Source organism: Nyctibius grandis, chromosome Z (assembly GCF_013368605.1).
Source record: "Nyctibius grandis isolate bNycGra1 chromosome Z, bNycGra1.pri, whole genome shotgun sequence".
Classification (NCBI taxonomy): domain Eukaryota; kingdom Metazoa; phylum Chordata; class Aves; order Nyctibiiformes; family Nyctibiidae; genus Nyctibius; species Nyctibius grandis.
Window position 1 is genome coordinate 42915447 of NC_090695.1, and position 23302 is coordinate 42938748.

Sequence of the window (23302 nt, forward strand, 5' to 3'; positions counted from 1 at the left end):
TTTTTACCAGCTGGGTGACAGGGATATCCTCACAGGTATCCACCATGAGTTTATACCTGGGGCATAAAAAAGTCACTTCTTTTTTTCTCATCCATTGGTTTGATTTTAGACCTAAATACTTTTTACCTAACTCCATAGTAAGCATCAAGTCTAATAATACTGTGTTAGACCTTCAGCTCCTGCACTTAATGAGGATCTAATCCAATGTCTTTTCTTTTCTCTGTTACCTACTCACTGCCACCACCTTTATGCTAAACCATATGATGCAATTCTTTGGGGACTGTAGATCCATTATTAGAATTTTGCTTTATTTATTTATTGGAAGGCAAGACTGTGCTCATGTCAGTGCAAACAGAATGAAAGCCCGTACTTAATATACTATCTATCTCCTCAGGATTCATTTGGCTGGTGATCAGGAAAACGCCAGTTTTCTATTTAAATTAAACCTCCTAGTGCCACCTGGTGCATTACGCCAAAAGAGAGGGGTGGTCAAGAGAAATGATGCAGTAGATGAACAAACTGAGAATCACAAACATTGTATCTTTAGCAAACACTGACATGCAACTAGTGTTCATCATTCCTACTTAAATATACATAAGTCTTGGCAGCATTTAGAAGTGAGTATCTTTTCCAGTGGCAGATGGCATCCAGTAAAGCTTTGTTTAGGATATTCCTTTTTATCCTATGTACCACCTTAGAAAAGGTCAGTATTTTCATAATTTATCTTCTGCTTGTTCAGTATTGGCCAAGTTTGAATGGAAAAAAGGTGTTGATTTTTCTGAGTTGCTAAGGTAATAAATGTATCTATATCACCTATAATCCTCCCAACTTAACATCTGATGGGCAGATGTATACATATCACATGGCAGATATTTCAGCACTTCCATGTTCATTTCTTCTTCCTGGTTAGCACAGAATCATTAATGTGGATACCGATGAAACCTCTTTTTATGTTTACTTCCCCACTTTTTTTCAGAGGCAGCATGGCATGCAAGGAAGTAAACAAATATGTAAAATCATGAAGCTTCTCATTGAGTTTAGCTTTTTATGCAATTCCCGCATGTTTATCCTTTTTCCTTTTCTTTTCTTTTTAAAAAATCATTTCATTCCAAAGGCATAATAGTTGGGGATATAAAACTTCATCTTGTTCCAAAAACATAACAGAGGGATAAAGGTTTATCCCATTAAACTATGACTTCCTTCCACAAGCAAAATTCTGTCTGTCCCTCTACAAGTGGCCATTTATTGATGTTGTACTAAGTAACTACCATAGTGCAACAAACATGGCAACGGACTGAATAAAAAATTCTTGGTATTTTTTTTTTAATGAAGTGCTGATTATAGTTTAGAATGCTGAAACCTGAGAGACTAAAGTGTCTTTGAAGAAAGCATGTTTTTTTAAGTACGAAAAGAGGGTGGCAGGCTCCATATCCTTGCATGAGGATTTAGGGGTACTCTTGTGTGTTATTCAGATGCCCAACATTTAAACCTTGCAAAAAGATGCAGCATAATTACTTCTGAGGCTTAGGGAAAGCAAAATTCCTGATGGTTTTGACTCCAGTGATAAGTGTAGACATGTTGTTGTTCTGTCTGTGTCAAGGAAACTAGGAGTTGCGGCAAGTGATGATGCCAAAATGAAAAGCAGCACCTAGTTCCTCCTTCCTGAGAGACAGATGATGCAGGGAATTAGAATCTGCCACTCTTTCAGCACAAAATGTGTGCAATATGTCATGTCTGTGTGAGGCTTGGTTGTCTCAAAAATGTTACCTCTGGAATAGACTGGGAGCATGAGCAAATGGTTGGTGATGTTTTTATACAATCAAAATGACCGGATTGTCACCCAAAAGGTTTTACTAGTATTCTTACATTTTTTCACTATTTGGAAGTTTGTTGTTATATATGTTTTCCAAGTTGTTCTAAGCTAAATCAGCCACTGTATCCATGTTAGAATACTACAATGTTTGTACTTTCTCAAATAAGATACACATGTTCTGAAATTGTTATGCTACATCTAAACTGCAATTGAACTTTGTAGCTCGGAGCAGATTTTTTTATTACTATTATTTTAGCAAACCAAAAGAGTTTCTTTGTGGTTTTCTTTATATTTTGGTGTTTAATATTGCAACGTTATTTGCAAGTTTGGGATTCAGCAAAAGTGCTAATCTTGTAAGTGCATAAACATTTGAGCCACGGTCCTGGAGATTATCCTAGTGTCTGAGAAATGTACAAAAAAAAGTATGCTACTCTAAAATTTCTAATTTACCTTTCTTTTCTTTTCATTTTCTGTTGATTTGTGAAACATGCCATCAAGGCTGACCAGATACAATGTCTAGATCCATGTCATCAGCTGGCAGCCTGTCCATCCAGTGGGTCTATTCTGATTTTTATCTCAACACACTACACTGTTAAAACACTAGCTAAATGCCTCGCTCTAAAATAATGTGTGTCATATACATTTACATTTTTTACTCATAATTTCTGTATTCATTTCATTGTTTAAATATATATGTTAACTGGAGTGTGCATTAGTGCCCTGTTGGCATGTGATCTCATCTTCAACTCAGAAGTGGGGACAGAATTATATCCTCACTTCTGGGAGTATGAATTCACTATTCAGTGGTGTCATTTATTCTCAGTGATGTACATAAATACTCCATTCCTACAAATTCCTGACAATCAACCAATTGTAAAGAGGAAAAAAAGAAAAAGGCAGAGTAAATCTTTCAGAACTGTGTTCAAATTTTCAGGTAAATTCAAGAAAAAGAGCAAAACCAGTCTCAAAGTAGTTCCTCTCAGACTGACAGTTCATCATGGCCATGTTAGCTGGGGGAGGAAGGGGTATCCGGGTCAGGGAACCAATGATAGCATATGCAACTGTCTCATTTTTAGGCTGCCTTTCCTAATCCAGCTGAGCCTTGTGCTGCCCGGTGGGATCCATGGGGCAGCAGCCAGCTGCTTAGCTGCTTTAGTGAATGCCTGTCTGGAAGGAAATCCACAAATGCTATAAAATCTCTCCCTCAGTTCACCTCACTTACTCTGGCACTATTGCTGGTAATTTGAGCCAAAAAATTCACAAAACAGCTGTCACATGCAAAGAACTTTGTTTTCACCCTACCAAGCTATCTGTCCCTCCAGAATACTATGGATACAGCAGTATATAAGAAATACTGAAGAGGAGAGAATTATTCAGGAAGTGAGTTTGCTTGGTAAAAAATGTAGATAGATGACATAAATGGCAACTTGAGAAATGGCAAGTCACCTGTAGAAAATCAGCAGCAGACTTCACATTTTCCTATATTCAGAAGGCAGAGCAACTGAGAGTGCTGCTAACCAGTATGGTTTGGGGTTTTTGGTTTGGGCTGTTTTTCAGATTTGCCTGGTGTCTCACATGTCAGATTTGCATCTGGATTTTCTTTCCAGCTGACAGTATTTCAAGTGCCATCTGGAATATGAAGATCAGTCTGAGTTGTGTTTGTTCCCTGTGCCTACTCCCTTATTGGAAAAACCTGTATAGTTTAAGAGAAAAAGATGGGGCTTCCTTCTCTTTCACTTGTGTTGGAGGAATGCCAAGTAACCAGAATGCAGTTGTTTCAGAAGATGAGAGACGATTATACACAGGTTTTGACTGTCCAATGAACTTAAGAGGAAGAGCTCAGGAGAGCAGACTTTGACCTCTTCAGGGACCTGCTTGGGAAAGTCCCCTGGGATAAAGCCCTGAAGGGAAGAGGGGCCCAAGAAAGCTGGTTAGTATTCAAGGACTACCTCCTCCAGGCTCAGGAGTGATGCATCCCGACAAAGAGGAAGGCAGGCAAAAACGCCCGGAGGCCTGCATGGATGAACAAGGAGCTCATGGATAAACTCAGGCACAAGAAGGAAGCCTACAGAGGGCAAGGACAGGTAGCCTGGGAGGAATACAGGGAAATTGTCCAAGAAGCCAGGGACCAGGTTAGGAAAGCTAAAGCCTTGATAGAATTAAATCTGGCCAGGGATGTCAAGGACAACAAGAAATGCTTCTATAGGTATGTCAGTGATAAAAGGAAGACTAGGGAAAACGTGGGCCCTCTCCAGAAGGAAACGGGAGACATAGTTACCCAAGATATGGAGAAGGCTGAGGTATTCAATGACTTTTTTGCCTCAGTCTTCACCAGCAAGAGCTGTAGCCTCACAACCCAAGTCGCAGAAGGCAGAGGCAGGGACTGGAAGGATGAAGAACCACCCACTGTAGGAGAAGATCAGGTTCGAGACCATCTAAGGAACCTGAAGGTGCACAGATCCATGGGACCTGAAGAGGTGCATCCACAGGTCCTGAGGGAACTGGCGGATGAAGTTGCTTAGCCGCTATCCATCATTTTTGAGAAGTCGTGGCAGTCTGGTGAAGTTCTCACTGACTGGAAAAGGGGAAACATAACCCCCATCTTCAAGAAGAGGAAAAAGGAAGAGCTGGGGAACTATAGGCCAGTCAGTCTCACCTCTGTGCCTGGCAAGATCATGGACCAGATCCTCTTGGAAACTATACTAAGGCACACGGAAATCAAGGAGCTGATTGGTGACAGCCAACATGGCTTCACCAAGGGCAAATCATGTCTGACAAATTTGGTGGCCTTCTACGATGGGGTTACAGCACTGGTGGGTAGGGGAAGAGCAACTGATGTCATCTACCGGGACTTGTCCAAAGCATTTGACAATGTCCCGCATGACATCCTTGTCTCTAAATTGGAGAGACATGGACTTGACGGATGGACCACTCTGTGGATAAAGAATTGGCTGGATGGTCGCACTCAAAGAGTTATGGTCAACGGCTCAATATCCAAGTGGACACCAGTGATGAGTGGCGTTCCTCAGGGGTCAGTATTGGGACTGGTCCTGTTTAACATCTTTGTCGGTGACATGGACAGTGAGATTGAATGCACCCTCAGCAAGTTTGCTGATGACACCAAGCTGTGCAGTGTGGTTGGCACACTGGAGTGAAGGGATGCCATCCAGAGGGACGTTGACAGGCTTGAGAGTTGGGCCTGTGCGAACTGCATGAAGTTCAACAAGGCCAAGGGTAAGGTCCTGCATGTGGGTCGGGGCAATCCCAAGCACAAATACAGGCTGGGTGGAGAATGGATTGAGAGCAGCCCTGAGGAGAAGGACTTGGGGGTGATGGTTGATGAGAAGATCAACATGAGCCAGCAGTGCGTGCTTGCAGCCCAGAAGGCCAACTGCATCCTGGGCTGCATCAAAAGAAGTGTGGCCAGCAGGTCAAGGGAGGTGATACTGCCCCTTTACTCTGCTCTCAGGAGACCCCACCTGGAATACTGCATTGAGCTCTGGGGCTCCCAACATAAGAAGGACACGGAGCTGTTAGAGCGAGTCCAGAGGAGGGCCATGAAGATGATCGGAGGGCTGGAGCACCTCTCCTATGAAGACAGGCTGAGAGAGTTGGGGCTCTTCAGCCTGGAGAAGAGAAGGCTCCGGAGATACCTCATGAGCAGCCTTCCAGTACCTGAAGGGGCCTACAGGAAAGCGGGAGAGGGGCTTTTTACAAGGGCATGTAGTGATAGGACAAGGGTGAATGGTTTTAAACTGAAAGAGGGTAGATTTAGATTAGATATTAGGAAGAAATTCTTTCCTGTGAGGGTGGTGAGACACTAGAACAGGTTGCCCAGAGAAGTTGTGGATGCCCCCTCCCTGGCAGTGTTCAAGGCCAGGCTGGATGGGGCTTTGAGCAACCTGGTCTAGTGGAAGGTGTCCCTGCCTGTGGCAGGGGAGTTGGAACTAGATGATCTTTAAGGTCCCTTCCAACCCAAACCATTCTATGATTCTAAATTATAATTACTATAAAAGACTTTTAAAATTCTTTAAATTTCTTAGTTCGTTAGATTTATTTATTTTTTAAAGTTCGTGAAGGTTTCTTACTATAAATGAAAATGTTATACTAAATTCTATATGATCTTAGAGGTTTCATGCTTTTCATGTCTTCATAGGAGCTTCCTGTAAGGGCTGTCATTTGTGTGGATCGTTCTGGAATTAGAACAAGCAGAGCAGCTTTGCACAAAACAGAATAAATCACGCCTGTGCTTTTTTTTGTTGTTGTTGGGGGTTTTTTTGCATCTATATTGCAGCTCTACAGCACTGGCAATATTTTTAGCGTTGTTAGACAAAGGCAGAGGATAAAATTTGTGCGTAGCCTATGCACCATTTTGAAAGTCTGGCCTGAGTTGCAACACTGTTCTCCTTCCTAGCGCTCCTCCGAGGTTATGTTTTGGGTTCCATTTGGTTGGATATTGTTAATGTGGGGGGAGCAGGAGGGACAAAGCACTAGAGAAAAATACAGGGATTTACTATAAATTATTATTAAAAGACCAGCAGATTGGAGAGACACTTCAAAGTCATTTTTAATATGGCTGAGGGCAAGAAGCAACATGTAAGGTCATGATGCTGTAGTTAAAACAACTTTTTTGAAGTAATGAGACACTATTCAATTCCCTGGATGTTTCTGCTGATGAACAGAGCAATGATGTGAGTTTCAGAGTTCCCAGAGTTCAGCATTTTCTCCATCAGTGAAGAAGTGGACAGCCCTAGGCAGCTCACTTACCCTTTTTTCAATATTTACCAGCCTGGCAAGCTGGTAAGGTTGCTTAGACATTTGATTAAAAAATTATAAAATACTTTCACGTCCTTTGGGTTCAGTGCAGATCAAAATTGGAAGGTGCCTGTATACTCATAAACAAGGTGATGAAAGTGCATTTAAAGTGTCCAGACTTGAATAAAAAAAGAAAAGATGGGTTGGTTTGTTAGTCAATACACACTTACTGGTTTCCTTATTCTTTAGAATTGTGATCATATGAGCCCCTTCTGCAGTTTCTTGTGATTTCAAACACATCAACTTGTATTGTAAAAGTGGTATCCATTTTAACCTGAGAAGTTTTCATCAAAAGCAAGAAGCTATTTGGTAACAAAGCTGTTCAATTATGCACTTTCCTCTCTCCATTATTTCCCACAACTACTTTGGAAGGGTGCAGCTGGGGGAAGAGTCATGATGCAGAAATTTGCAAGCATTGTTTCCCAAGCCCTCCACCCAATACACAGTAAAAATGAGCAGTGCCCATGTCATGACAGTAATTACAGCAGGGAAGCAAATTCTTCCCAAGCTTTGCCACCACTGTAGGCCTGAAACACACAGAGGCATGGGTTACTGCTGTTTGCTTTGCAGCTATTTGCTGGCTAGGAAAGAGGAAGGGTTAGGTATGTAGCAGGAAAGGCCCATACAGGAAACTGTAAATGGGAGCGAGGAAGGAAAAATAAGCATAGGAGGAGATTGTGAAAAAGGAAACAAGAGATGCAAAAAATATGTACATCCACAGATGTCAGGATGCAATATTTGAAAGCTGAGTGAAGTTAATGCATGTAATTGAAATTAAAATGCCAGCCATTTATTATTTTCTGAAGCCCAAGTTCAGGAATTAATGTCCAACCTTTATCCAATGGCCTGTAGGTATCAGACTGATTGTGTTTTTCAGTTACCTGAAATAGGCATATAGTTATACTAACAGAATTTGCTTCAGCAAAACATTTCACTAGAATTAAGTACTCTATGTATTTTTTTTCAAAGCAAGGCTGCAATGTAAAAAGATGAGTATGGTTTCATACATGTTAAAATTGTGCTTTGAAAAAGTTTGTTATCACAATATGTTACTGCACATACTACAAAAATTACTGCATTTCTCCAAACATGATTAGAATGGTCAAACCATGTTACACAATGAAAGGCAGGTGTGGATCCCTCACGAATGAGGCACAACACTCAGCAAGTGAAAGCTTTGACTTTATGGAAAGTGTAGCATTACCGTGGTGGGAGCCCCAGGACACCAACGCTAATCAGATGGGGACCCAATGCAGTGGAGCCCAGCTCAGGAGTGAAGCTCAAGGGAAAGCACTGCAGCAGTGGATAATAAAACTTGCACTGATTAACATATCATACATATGCAATGTCCTGTTTTGCTCATTAGCAAACTCACTGGTGTAATGCAGGTGGCTGTTGTCTGAATTCCAAGATCCGCAGCTGGCCATCACGTTGGTGCCCATGCAGGAGTATGTGCAGCTGTGGGGGGAGTGAACTACCCCGGCTTTCTGTAACAAGGAGATAAGACATGCTTGGGACTCTACATACTTGGATGGGGGGTGCGAACTGTCCAGGGTTACCGTAACAAAGTCTTCTCAAACCCTACGCACAGAATTCTAATTTCTTAAACGTAAACAAGTATCTATCTTCATTATCTAAAAAGAATATCATTGCTACTTTTAGCCTCCTAACGGAGTCCTTTGTCCTTTTTCACAGAGAGAGAAATTTCTGTTTCTGGTTTCCTGGGAGTAATTATTTTAAACAAACAGTTTATTTAATAGAGGAAAGAAAAGCCTTTAAAATTATTATTAGAGTTTAAAGATGGAAGAAGATGTTCAGTGATGTGCAGTGGAACACAGGCTTCTGCATTTTGGACACACATCATACATTTTCTCATGCAGCTGAAGCTGTGAAGATTAAGTTGTGGCTTAGTGCTCCATAAAGTAAGGCATGAGATTAGTATTCTCTTGTTATTGAAAAACTATTCCTGCAACAGAACATATAAAAGAGAAAAACTTTTGCAAGCCTTCAGGGCAAGCTGAACATCTATGCATGTATAAATAGACTATGGGAACTTGTCTTTGTAGGAAGTCTAATGTGGCCATTAATGTGTGGCATAAACTGACAGAGATGCATTAATGGTATTCTAAATACTCTATTGTAGGCAAATAAAACTGGATAAATCATTTTTATCTTGATAGTTGTCAAAGCTGACTTTTTTTAGATTAAATTATCTTTTTTTTAATAGAAAAAATGAGATAATAGAATTGCAACCAGACTTTGAGCTAAGTTTTTGATCTCATTTATCTAAGCTTTAAAATACTCTTTTCACCAATTTATCTCATTGCTACAAAAGACATTATTTCTTCTGCACACAAGTCTTCTGCACACATATAGTCTTCATCACACAAAAGCACTACAGGTTTCATCAACTGACAGAGTGATTGTTCCGTTACTGATGTAATCATTATGGGTTTTGGTACTGTGTTGTGTTGGACTTTGTAGCTCTGAATCAATGTATAAGCAAGTTAGTGTTGCCACACAAACAGAAATGCAAGTATCACATCGAGTGCTGATACCAAGAGGTATTGAATATTCCAGTTTCTGCTGGGTGAAGGCTGAGTGCACATAGCCCCACACAGCAGCTCACAAATGGCATTTTGAATGTCTAAATGAAGCTGCTGCTTGGAGCAGTGCGGGAAGCATGAAATCAGCACTAACTTAAAATGATCTGCAAGGTGATGCTTTCTGAGAAATAAAGAATTGTGTACTATCACTCTGATCCAGGAATAAAATGTATTTTTGTAAGTAGGAAGGACTAGTGACAACATGGGTCCAGACACAAAAGAGCTGCTTGTAAAAGTGGTATTGCTTGTATTTGGCTTTGCCATTTCTTTTTCCGTGAGTTGAATGTTTTGGGGGAGTTCTTGTTTGAACCTGATGTATCGTGTATTCTTCTGTCCCATATGGCTATAATATTTCTGTGTGTAATAGCCTAACAGCTATATGTAGTGCCCAAACCCAAGTACCCAAGTCGTATGTAATATCATATGATTGCCAGTACAGACACCCACAGTTGAATCCCGTGCTCTGTGAAACAAGTTCAGAAGGGCTTTTTTGAGAAGAACTAATAGTTGGCATTGGAAATCATGGATTTGTTGACATAGTGTGGAATTTTACAAAACATATGTCATTGGCAAACTTTGTTGTCCATAAAGTTAGTGGGAAACTCTCATTGATATCAGCAGGAACTGAGGCAGTGCTGAGCACCTTGAAAATTCCTCACTTAAACTTCTTTTTGATGGGGACGAGAGGAAGCTAGCTGTAGTGCTGCGCAAAATTTACTAAGATGGTTTGTATATGCAAGCTGCTTCTTCAATTATTTTCTTGAAGAGCTGATTACAGAGATACTTTGGACCACTAGTACTGGGGCTAGAAAGACATAAACTGAATGCATGCTTGTAAATGCAGACCACCCACCACAGCACATGAAGGCATGTAAAAAAATAAGCAAGGAAAACTATTTCACAATGTTTTCTCTCCCCTTGCTTCAGTACAACATTAATACTGAGAATGTTTTGGTTCCAAAGCATTGGGGAAGAAACAGGTGGCAACTCTGCTTCCTACATGTCCCTTTATGTGGTACAGTAAAGACTGGATAACCTCCCCCACTGTTTCTAGGCATGCTGTCAAAAGTCCTTAATAGCAGAGGGTCATTATGAGAATGTCTCAGAGGGGCTCAGGGCAGTGCAGTGCACAGCAATAAATGTCTACTCTTTAATTTACTTTCATGTACTTCTTTTTCCTTATGCTATTTATCACATCCCTCTCCATCAATCAAAAAACACCAAGCTTTCACCATTAAGAAAATAATGTGTAAGCTTTTTTCCAGGATTAAACATTTTGATCGTTTTATTTGCACAGCCACTAATTACTACCAGAGTACCATGATATTTTAGCTGTATGTAACCAGGCAGCTTACTCATACCAGGCATGTGTCCTGCAGTTTCTGAGGGGAATATCTTTATATTCATGGCAAATAACACACAATAATAAGAACCGCAGCTTATAAAATCTGTGAAAGCAAGTGCAAACTTCTTGGAGGGAGCATCAATGCCACTGTTATTTGGAAGATATTGCTTTGGCAGGCAGGCCTTTATAAATATTTAAATATTTCTCTTAAAAGCACTGAAAAAATATGATTCATTCCCATTTTGCATTTTTTTGCATTTTTGTTCCCAGCTCCTTGTGGTCAAAATGAAACCAGAGAAGATGGCAAAATAATCCAGCTACCTCCTTGCAAGACTGGAGCATGGATCGTTCCTGCCATCATGGCCTGTTACCTCTTGGTTGCAAATATCCTTCTGGTGAACCTCCTCATTGCTGTTTTCAAGTGAGTGACACATTGCAAAGTATGGACTTGGCAAGGATGGACATTATTGACAGCTTAAGAGGGCTGCTAAGCTGAAGACTTGGGCTGAGACCCATTTTCAGAGGATGGGAGGATGAGAGGGAGAGAGGCAGTAGCTTGACTCCAGGGAATGAGGGAAATGCCAAGTTCTTCACGTTGTCTCATTTCCAAGGACAGACACCCGATGGGAACCAGGGCAGACAAGCCAAAAAATGTAAAGTTCAGTTATGGTATCATTCATTCCCGATATGGAAAACAAGAATAAAAATACTTTCCTGTCTCGTTGGGTTGTTGTAAGACTCAGTGGTTGTACAGAGCAGATGTACAAAGCAGTAAAATACTTTGAAATGGCTGATTGCCACTGTGCTTTGCAGAAGCACAAACTTATTAATTCCTTTCATTCTTCTTCCTCTTTTTGTGACAAGGAAACATTTGCCACTATTACTGAAATGTGTCTAGTTAAGGTGCTGTCATATCATCTTTGGCAAAGTACTCAAAACCATCTAAATCTGATGTTATTTTCTTCTTGCCTTCTAGCAATACATTTTTTGAAGTCAAATCCATATCCAACCAAGTATGGAAGTTTCAAAGATACCAGCTAATCATGACATTTCACGAAAGACCTGTTCTCCCACCACCTCTGATCATTTTCAGCCATATGACTATGATATTCCAACACCTCTGCTGCAGATGGCGGAAGCATGAAAGCGACCCGGATGAGAGAGACTATGGATTAAGTAAGCCTTAAATAATTTACAGAGTGGGACTTTCCAGTGTCCTTGGTAATATCTAGTGTTTGACATGAATGGAGGCTAAATCCAGCACCTTGATAACCTTTCCGGCAGAGAACTACATTTAACTGCAAAAATCTTACCTGAATCGGTTAGTTTTACCTGCATTGCCCAACCCTTAGTTCTCCTCAGAGCATTAAGCTGTGTTTTTCTGAGATTTTTGGGGGTTGTTCCCTGCTTTGCTCCTTCAAAGTAAAGGGGTCTGTTTTGCTCTTGGTCGAGGTCTGTTATTGCTGGAATTCTTCTTACAGTCCATCGCACTTCCAGATCTCAGTTTTATTTCTGAAAATACAGAGAGAGCATTCCTAGGTTTTGAGCAAACAGCACATACTTCTCCCCAACACACGTTTTGCCTAGATAAGCTGAGAGATGGTGAGAAGTAATTATTTTGTAGACACATGTTCTCTCTTTGACATTGACTCAAACTGGAGGAGTAGTTTCTCCAGATGCTTTAATATGAACTCCCATAAGCATGATGGAAAACCTGTCAGATTATTTTGATAACACTTTCTCTCCTCTTCCTCTCCTCTTCTCTATCTAGTTCTTCAAAGCAGAAGATCTCCACCTCACCCACCATATATGCCAGAGGCAGGAAGCTAAGGGATGTGCATCTCTTCCCAACATTAGCCCATGCCACAGCCCACTTCTCTATGAGGAGGGAGCTGGAGCCGTTTAGCAGCACTGGAGATGCAAGTGCAACCAGACTGCTCTCCTCCCACTCACATCACACTGTCTGCCACAGCCCTTGCTGCTAGCTGCAGATATCAGCTCTTGCCATGTCAAATAGACCCTCTGTACTCTCAGACTCCTTTCCTAGCAGTCTGCTAATTTGATTATATTTGTATTAGGTTACAGGTGGGCTTTGGCTCCCACTGTCTCTCCAGAACCTGACCAGCAGCTGTGTTTAGATCTCATGCAATCAAAACACATTCATATTTGCTCAGCATTTGCCTGCTTAAGTGTTTCTGTCTCTAGAATCATATATAATTGAAGCCACTAATTTGGTAAATAGCTGCATCTATCTGCTTTCAAACCAAAATGCCAGATAAATTTGAGGCCTGCTTTTGAAAGTTTAGTGCATGAATTCCACAATAAGGAGAATGTTGTTAATTCCATGTGTTTATCTTTGCCAAATTCACATTTTTCCATTGTTTCCACAGAACTTTTCATAACTGAAGATGAATTGAAAAAAGTCCATGATTTTGAAGAGCAGTGCATAGAAGAATATTTTAGAGAAAAGGATGACAGATTCAATTCGTCCAATGATGAAAGAATCCGTGTCACTTCAGAAAGGTGCACTTTTTTTGTTTGTTCTCTCATAAGTTGATCTGGAAATGTGTTTCTGTTGCCATTCTCACCCTTCCTTGCTTTTTCTTGAAAAGGGAAACATTTGAGGTATGTTTTTACTAAGTTGTAACTAACAAGTAGAGTGATAAAAGGTGGTGAATTTATTTTCTCTTTTTTTCTTTTTTGCTAAAGCAAATGTTCCTCAAAGTTTTGAAAACGTGAGCCTTTTAACCAGTTGTATTAGAATACAGCTGACAAGTGAGAAACATATTATTCTTGCATTTCAGTTCTTAAAGCAGAACATTAGGGCACAAGTGGTCCAAACGCAATGGGGGAGAGTGAATGAGAGTTCCTCAATGAAAACTACAGCTTTAGCACTGACCTGCTAGCCATTCAGATTAAGAGTGAGCCTTGTTTCAGGATGGCTTTGCTAGGTAACCTAGTTTCATTGAGAGCAACAGGGATCTTGCCATTAATTTAAAAGGAACTAGACATTTCACCTACAGCAATGAAATGCACAGAGGACAAAGGTAATACATTAATTTAGTGGAAGTTGCCAATCTTCAGATTCATCAGTCCTAAAAATTCATAAATCTGTTCATCTGCTGTGGTGCTTGTATGCTTTCATCACACAGCAGCTGAGCAACAGAGTTAAATTTTGAGGACAGAGTTTGTTGTTTGATTCATAGCAGTGCTACCTATGAAGATTTTAGGGCAATATCCTGTCAGATACTCATAAAACTTATGAACCACTGAATACTCCATTCCCTGAATACTCCACTTTAACTTGAATAACAGAGGTCAGGTGAATTGCCATTGTAGTAGATTACACTGATTTAACACTTTTCTCCTTATACATAATCTTCTAGCACTGGCCCTGATGCAGCTATGCCTAAAATATGTTTTCTGTAGGCAAGGAAACACGCTTTAATTTGGTTTTGAAATAAATCTATCCCAGAGCAGGATTAGCGGATATAATATCTTTTAATCATCTGCATTACTGAGAACAGCACTCCTAAACCACGTATTTTAGAAAAGGATATTAGAGGGGAAGTATGGTAAGGCATGGAATGGCTTCCTCATAAAGAATGGCCAAGTAATCCAGCTCTACTTGGTCTGGAAGAGACAAATGAGGAATGAAATGATAGAGGTCTATATAATTATGAGTGCAAGGAGAGGGTGAGTAGAAATCGGTTGTTAGCTGTCTCTCCCAGAACAAGATACAGGGGAGCAACAGATTAATCTAGCAGAAGCTCAGGTTCAGAATAAATAAAAATAAGTGATTTTTTTCATGCAGTAAGTAGTGGAACAGAGCAAATTATTGAAAGCTGATGAGGTCTAAAAGAAACTGATGATGTCAACTAAAAGTCTACACAGGTTCAAATGGAGACAAGCTTATGGAAGATATATCCAGTAAGGACTGCTAAATACACAGAGATCATACTGAGCCCATGAAGTTCCTGAGCAGAAAATGTTTGGAGACTGGAGAATATAAGGGGGAAAGAATTACATATGCTTCAAAGTAAGACAGTGGCTAAATTGCTCTGTGGCCAACTGAGTCCGTTTTTTTTTCTCCTGTTCTGATAGTCCAGTGGTCAGAGAACTAACCTGAAAATCACAAATGCAGGTTGAAATCTCTGTTTGGGCATAGCTTCCTTTTGGTGGCCAAGGAAAGAAGAGGTATGTTTGAAGCTTCTGTAAATAAGAAGTAATCCAGCTGGGACCTCCTCTACATTAGGCAAGTGCTCTAAGTCCTTGAAAATGAATACATAACAGTCTGCCTTTGCACTCTGTGCTGGCCCTGTTTTATAGGAAAAGAGCCCTCATTGCTATTTTAAATGAATGGCTGAAAGCACCTCATTCCAGAAGAGAGTTCATGATTATAAATCCTAAATGAAGACAAGCACCTGAGCCCCACAGAGAAATAGTTCCTTAAAAATCCATTTACCTTAGCCAATAGTGTAATGTGGAAATCAGCATGCCCCAGCTCTGTAAGGGAGACCCAGGTAGTGAACCCATGGAGTACAGAGGCCACTCCCGGACCCAAGCACACTACTAGGACTTACAGCAATGAAATCCCAAGTGAATGCAGTTCTCATCTCATAATAGCTCTCTTCTCTCCTTGCCAAACCAACTGCAATGCTCTACTGGACAAGGCAAGTTCAAATACTTCAGAGATCTGAGGAAGACTTTAAAGATGTTTGAGGAATCAGGGCTATGTAAGTATCTTAACACACATTTTAAAAATTAGATATCCAGGTCTGTCATTTTGCCTGCAGTTATGGCCAGGGAAGTATCCCTTGAAGTGTTCTTAATCTAAAACACCAGACTTCTTTTTTCTAACCTGTGGAACATTCAAATATTTAAAATCCAGATTTGCTCTTTATACTTTCTGTATAGAGATGTCTTTGTACAATTAACAAGACATAAAGAAAAGAAAACAGAGAAGATGCAAGACTACACAGTTTCTCTTCCAACGTCCAGTTATTAGCCTGTAGTAGTAACTAAGCACAATACCTACATTATAGCCAGGAGATATCAGCTTAATCATCTGCGCAATTAACTCGGCTTTACATGGTGTAAAATTGAACCAGAAATCCCTGCAAATGTGAGTGAAGTTCCCCCTGAAGACTTTCTGTTTGCAGGAAGCTGAGGATGCTGTTAGGCTTAAGGAGAAGGAAGGGCTGGGAGAAGCCCTGTGTGACATACCTGCACCTGGATCTGGACTGCTCACTGCCTTCCCTCTCCTCCACACTTGTGATATGCTCCTCTATTGCTCGCACAGCTCCTACTTGCAGCTGGGTTTATCAGAGTGCCTGAGCTCCTGCTTGGAGGAAGAACAGCTGCACACTGTAGGTGCAAAGCTCAGTACGCCTGGAAGAGGGAGTAGGGGGCTGGCACTGGAAGGGAAATGGGAGATGGGAACAGAGTCTTGCTTTGAGGCTCAGCTACTGAGCCTACCAGATCCAGCCACACATGCAGAGTGATAGTAGGAAAGGCCTGTGAATCCGGCAGCATCTCTCCATGGTCACAAAGAGTTAAGTGGTCTTAGGCTCCAGATGGGAATGCAGGCAGGACAACCCAACAGTCCTCAGACTGCAGAAACCACCACACCTGGGAAAAATGGCTGGCCATTTGCATCAGCAACGCTTTACCAAAAGGTGTCAGGCAAAGTACCAATAGCCTGCTACAGGCTTGGGAACTGCTGTCTATGTTTTGTTTAAATAAAACCATTGTACAGTCACCTATAACAAGTAGAGTGGATACCCCTGTAAGTGACTTTCAGCATCTACAGTCTTTGTAGCAGTTGAAAAGGATTTTAAAGTATAAATGATGGCGTAAAAATGGATATAGGTCCACAAAGGGACTTGTGAACCTAATTCTAGCATTCAATTCAATACTTCTGAAAAGAGTGCTTTACTCCCATTAAGTCATTACTCCAATTAAATTATTGATGAACTGATGTGCAAAGGTTCAGAATAAGTATAACCAAAATGAATGTCAGCAAAAGCCATCATCTCTCAAACCATAATTAACAAGGCATGTCACAGGTAATATCAAATATTTGCCAGGTTCCCAGTTCTGACCTTCTGTTTTTTTCCTGGTTACTGAATATTGTCCTAAGATGGTCCATGTTAGTTTCACTATTAGAAATTTTTGAGCTTCAGCAGAACACACTTGATGCACGTTTTATATATAACCTTCTCTTTCTCTGTTCTCATTCCCATCTGTTAAGATGGCTTGGCACCTTCTCATACGTTGGATAAATCTTGCTGTAAGGAAAAGCACAGGTGCAATGGAGGCATCATACACAGATATAGTGAGATTTGCCAAAAGGTTTATACTATCTCCCAATACATGGGAAAAAAAAATCCAAAGGAAAACTTGCACATTCTTATTTTGAAATAGTGTTTTAATTCAAAACTGTTCCTGAAGGATATACAGCTCTAGCTGTCTATTCACGGAGTGCAAGATCATCCAACAATATGAGAAAATAGAAAATTTCACTTATTAAAGCATTTTAAGGACCAGACTATGACTGTATTTCTCCAGAACATATCCTCTTATGTCCACAGTGTTGGGCTGACGTGATTTTATCATTTTTCTAGTAGGATTACTCCCAGAACGTGATGCTGTTCTGTGTGATGAATGGTTGCAGAACAGAACATAAAATTAATATATGAGAATACCACTAATTAAAAGAATAAATATTTGTTAAAAAAACTGGGAGTGGACATATGCAATACATATATCAAAAAGCTAATAGCTTTGGGTTTGGAGGAGATCATCATCACTCAGGCTTTCCTTTTGTGAATAAAATTATATAGTCAGGACCCATCCAGTGTAAATACATGTATGTACTTTCAGCTATCTATGCACATCTCTGGTCACCCCTGGTTTCTGAACCCAGCCTGCACTATCACAGAATCACAGAATCACATAATCACAGAATGTTAGGGATTGGAAGGGACCTCGAAAGATCATCTAGTCCAATCCCCCTGCCGGAGCAGGATTACCTAGACCATATTACACAGGAACGCGTCCAGGCGGGTTTTGAATGTCTCCAGAGAAGGAGACTCCACAACCTCTCTGGGCAGCCTGTTCCAGTGTTCGGTCACCCTCACCGTAAAGAAGTTTTTCCTCATATTTATGTGGAACCTCCTGTGTTCCAGCTTGCACCCATTGCCCCTTGTCCTGTCGATGGATGTCACTGAGAAGAGCCTGGCTCCATCCTCTTGACACTTGCCCTTTACAAATTTATAAACATTAATGAGGTCACCCCTCAGTCTCCTCTTCTCTAAGCTAAAGAGACCCAGCTCCCTCAGCCTCTCCTCATGAGGGAGATGTTCCACTCCCTTAATCATCTTCGTGGCTCTGCGCTGGACTCTCTCTAGCAGTTCCCTGTCCTTCTTGAACTGAGGGGCCCAGAAGTGGACACAATATTCCAGATGCAGCCTCACCAGGGCAGAGTAGAGGGGGAGGAGAACCTCTCTTGACCTGCTAACCACACCCCTTCTAATACACCCCAGGATGCCATTGGCCTTCTTGGCCACAAGGGCACACTGCTGGCTCATGGTCATCCTGCTGTCCACTAGGACCCCCAGGTCCCTTTCCCCTACGCTGGTCTCCAACAGGTCTGCCCCCAACTTGTACTGGTACATGGGGTTGTTCTTGCCCAGATGCAGGACTCTACACTTGCCCTTGTTATATTTCATTAAATTTCTCCCCGCCCAACTCTCCAGCCTGTCCAGGTCTCTCTGAATGGCTGCGCAGCCTTCCCATGTGTCAGCCACTCCTCCCAGTTTTGTGTCATCAGTGAACTTGCTGACAGTGCACTCTATTCCCTCATCCAAGTCATTAATGAATATATTGAATAGAACTGGTCCAAGTACCGACCCTTGAGGGACTCCGCTAGACACAGACCTCCAACTGGACTCTGTCCCATTGACCACCACTCTCTGGCTTCTTTGCTTCAGCCAGTTCACAATCCACCTCACTACCCGATCATCCAGACCACACTTCCTCAGTTTAGCTGCGAGGATGCTGTGGGAGACCGTGTCAAACGCTTTACTGAAATCAAGATAGACCACATCCACAGCTTTACCATCATCTATCCACCGGGTTATGTCCTCATAAAAGGCTATCAGGTTGGTTAAGCATGACTTCCCATTGGTGAAGCCATGCTGAGTGCCCCTAATGATCTCCCTATCCTTGATGTGCCTAGAGACAGCACCAAGAACAAGTTGTTCCATCACCTTTCCAGGGATGGAGGTGAGGCTGACCGGTCTATAGTTACCCGGGTCCTCCTTCTTGCCCTTTTTGAAGACTGGAGTGACATTCGCTTTCCTCCAGTCCTCAGGCACCTCTCCCGTTGCCCACGACTTAGCAAAGATGATGGAGAGTGGCCTAGCAATGACTTCCGCCAGCTCCCTCAGCTCCCGCGGGTGCATCCCATCAGGGCCCATGGATTTATGGATGTCCAGATTGTTTAACTGGTCCCTGACCCAGCCCTCATCTACCAAGACAGATTCCTCCTCTATCCTCACTTCTTCTGAGGCCTCAGGGGTCCGGGGCTCCTCAGGACAGCCTCCAGCAGTATAGACAGAGGCAAAGAAGTCATTCAGTAACTCTGCCTTCTTTTTATCCTCTGTCTCCAGGGCCCCCACCTCATTCATCAGTGGGCCTACATTGCCTCTAGTGTTGGTTTTACCTGCAATGTATTTGAAGAAGCCCTTTCTGTTGTCCTTGACCTCTCTTGCAAGGTTTAATTCCAAGGAGGCCTTAGCTTTCCTAGTTGCCTCCCTACATCCTCTGACAACAGACTTCTATTCCTCCCAAGTGGCCAGCCCCTCCTTCCACGATCTGTACACCCTCTTCTTCCACTTGAGTTTGCCCAGCAGTTCTCTGTTTAAACATGCAGGTCTCCTGGTACCCTTCCTTGACTTCCTACCTGCTGGGATGCTCTGATCTTGAGCTCGGAAGAAGCAGTCCTTGAATGCTAACCAACTATCTTGAGCCCCCTTACCTTCTAGTACCCTGTCCCATGGGATTTCCCCTAGCAATTGCTTGAAAAGGCCAAAGTTGGCCCTCCTGAAGTCCAGGGTTGTGATTCTGCTAGCTATTCTGTTCCTGCCACATGAGAACCTGAACTCTACATCTCATGGTCCCTACAACCAAGGCTGCCCTCAACCTTCACCTCTTCAATCAGACCCTCCTTGTTAGTGAGGATAAGATCCAGCAGCGCTCCTCTCCTAGTTGGCTCATCCGCCATTTGCATCAGAAAGTTATCATCAATGCACTGGAGGAACCTCCTGGACTGAGGATGGCTGGCTGAGTAGGCCTCCCAGCAAATATCAGGGTAGTTGGAATCCCCCACGACAACCAGGCCCTGTAATTGCGAGACTGCTCTCAGCTGCCTGTAGAAGGCCTCATCACCCTCCTCATCCTGGTCCGGTGGCCTGTAATAGACACCCACAACAGTATCACCCCTGCCAGCCTGCCCCTTAATTCGCACCCACAAACTCTCAAGTCGCTCCTGATCCGCCCCTGGACAGAACTCAATACATTCTAGCTGCTCACTCACATAAAGAGCAACTCCACCACCTCTCCTTAGTGGCCTGTCTTTCCTGAACAGGACATAGCCATCCATGACCACATTCCAGTCATGCGAGGCGTCCCACCAAGTCTCTGTAATTGCCACTAGATCATAGCCCCCCGACCGAACACGGATTTCTAACTCCTCCTGCTTATTCCCCATGCTGCGGGCATTGGTGTACAGGCATTTCAGGGAGCGAGCTGAGCACACCGATTTCATCCTAGGGGGATGGGAGGCCTCCTGGTCTACCTCAACACTAGAGCGTTGCCCCAGTGATGCAAGCCCAGCTACTACCCCATCCCCCTTTGAATCTAGTTTAAAGCTCTCCGAATGAGCCCTGCTAATTCCTGTCCCAGAACCCTTTTGCCCCTACGACATAAGCCTTTCCCATGTATTACCGTCACGCCTGTTGTCTTATAAAACCAGCCATTATCAAAGAACCCAAAGCCCTGCCTGTAGCACCAGTCTCGTAGCCAGGCGTTAATAGAGAGAATCCTACTATTCCATCCCACGTCATCACCTGAAAATGGAAGGAGGGAGGAGAAAACAACTCGTGCCCCAGACTCTTTCACCAACCGTCCTAGGGCCTTGTAGTCTTTCTTCATCCCCCTCAGACTACGGGATGCAGCTTTTTCCCCACCTGTCTGGAAGATCAGCAGGGGGTAGTAGTCTGTGGCCTTCACCAGGTTGGGGAGTTGCCTGGTGATATCCCTGATTTGGGCTCCAGGCAGGCTGCAGACCTCCCTGTGATGGGGGTCAGCTCTGCATATTGGGCCCTCAGATCCCTTTAGGAAGGAGTCTCCAACCACTAAAACTCTTCTCTTCTTCCTTGTGGAGGAGGTAGCTATACGCCTGTCAGGTTTTTCTGACTGTGGTGGGACCTCTGATATAGGCTGCCTCTCCACCACATCCCCATTGGACCGGCTGTATTCCACTAGGGCTTCATATCTATTGCTCAGAGGCACCTGTGGAGGCAAGGTAGGCAAGGAGGGCACTCGCCTTTTGCCACGGCCATAGACTTGCCTCCACTCACTCCTCTCCTCTAGGTTATTGTTTTCCACCTGAGAGGGGCAGAGTACAGTGGTCCCTCGATCCTGGGAGCTCTCCGGCAGGTGCTCCCATTTTTGTTGCAGGGAAGGCAGAGCCTGGCTCCACCAGTCTATCTCCATTTCAGCCTCCCGAATGCTCCTAAGCCTTTCTACTTCGGCTTGAAGCCTTTCAGCCTGGCTTTGCAGCTGTGCCGCTCGGCCGAGCAGATCATCTACCTGCTCACAGCGCACACAGCCCCCTGTCACCACAGAGACGCTGTAGCATTCCCTGCAGCCTGTGACCTGCACCATCGCCTCCTTCCATGGGAGCTCTGTCTGGGTTCCCACATCCATTTTGGTCTTCTTCCGCTGGGTAGATACCATTGTTCTTTCACTGAGCTGGGAAATACCTGTTGGTGACACCCCTGGTTCACAGCTCCTTGGTGCCTTCCTCACCTTGTGCACTGGGAGGGAGTCAGCGCCCTCCCCAACGAGCTGCAAACTGCTGCGGCCTCTCCCGCCCAGGGCAACACACAGTCACTGCTGACTCACCCTCTCCTCTCTGGGCAGGGACTAGTCCCTGTCCTCCAGGAGGCTTTTTATCACCCAATCAACAGGGGGTGGTGCTACGCCCCCTCCTCTCCTGATTCGTTGCCGGGAACTTCTGGGTCCGGGGTGGGGGGGGAAGTAGCTCGGGGCTGCTGCTCGGGGGGCCCAGAGTATGAAAACTGCCTGGTTACAGCCCGATGTCACCCTCGCCCCCGCATTCACCTCAGTCGCTGCTGCCGCTGCCGCCACTGTCGCTGCTGCCGCCGCTGTCAGCTGTTTGTTCATCTTGTCCTTATCTTGTTGAGTTTCTATATAAATTTTCCACTACTATCAATGCAATCACATCTGTGATTACTTTCATAGCAAACAACAGACCACGTAATTCAAGTCTGTCTTTGTCTTGGCCAGCGATTCCACCAGTCTTAGACTCTGTCCCTCTGGCAGTAGCTAATAGATCCATGCTGAGGGAAGGCAGGACAAATATATGGATGTGTACCACTAGGGTATGACTCTAGGTTCTTCTTGAGATGCAGTAGCTGTGTTCAGTAGCATTGCATAGCCCTCAAGTGAATACAGGATGCAAAACTACTCTCACGATGGACAGTTCTACTCATATTCCAGATACAAATATGTAACCAAGTGCAATAATTCAACTGGCTATGTTTGTATTAAAAATTATTTCACTTGTCTACATCTCTCAAAGCAAGAAAAAAAAAAAAAACAAACTCAAAACCCAAGACTATCCAGTTAGCTTCATGGAATGTTATAAATTCATTCCAGTTCTTGGGTAAGTGTTGCTGGGGTCAATGTTTTTTGTTGGTCATAATCTGAGCATTCGCAAGTAAAATCCAGGAGGTTTCTCAAACTGTTCCATATGTCTGACAGCCCTAAAATTGTGATGTTATTCATCACAATTGTTCATCATCTTGGAGCACTTGTTACAGAATCTGGATGTGTGATGAGGCACTCAAATATTAGCTGAGAAATATTTCAAAAGTATAATTGTTTTTATAAAATAGCAGTTCGGATAACTAATAACATGAGGGAAAATTCAGCTGCTTCCTCACTATGGACTTATATCCTGTGCTTGCAATAACATTAATCTGTTTTGTTGGAGAAGTTGGTAGACCTAGAGGCAGACTGGTGCCTAAATGATAAGAAGATGAGTAGAATGAAATTCTTTGAAACTGTTGGTTCATTTCTTAGCAGTGATTACTTGATCGTTCATCTGTTGAAGTGTGATGACAGCAATACAGTTACTGCTTCACATTTGATTTGCTGTGCTTGTGCTTTCAAAAGTCACGATCTTCCAACAGAAAAAGCTCATATTTCACCAGAATGTGAGACTTGCTGTAGGGAGTGGTGTCACACTCCTCCCTCTCCTCTCTTGTGCAGGCGGGTTGCTGTTCCTCATCACCACAAGGTAGTCAGACCTCAGTGTTTCACCAGCTGAAGTTCTTTGCATTAATTAACAAGACATTAATGCTGCCCAATACTCATTCATTGCTAAAATCTGGTTTCCTTCTGGACATG

At 42.9% G+C, this 23302-nt stretch overlaps 1 protein-coding gene across 1 annotated transcript in view; it reads left to right on the forward strand.

Moving 5' to 3' along the window:
- Positions 1-23302, forward strand: part of TRPM3 (transient receptor potential cation channel subfamily M member 3) — a 490459-nt gene that overhangs the window by 464305 nt on the left and 2852 nt on the right. Inside the window, exons 24-26 of the mRNA XM_068423967.1 lie at positions 10850-11000; positions 11556-11755; positions 12970-13102. Of these exons, the coding sequence (XP_068280068.1) occupies positions 10850-11000; positions 11556-11755; positions 12970-13102 (484 nt within the window). The remainder of the gene's footprint in view (positions 1-10849; positions 11001-11555; positions 11756-12969; positions 13103-23302) is intronic.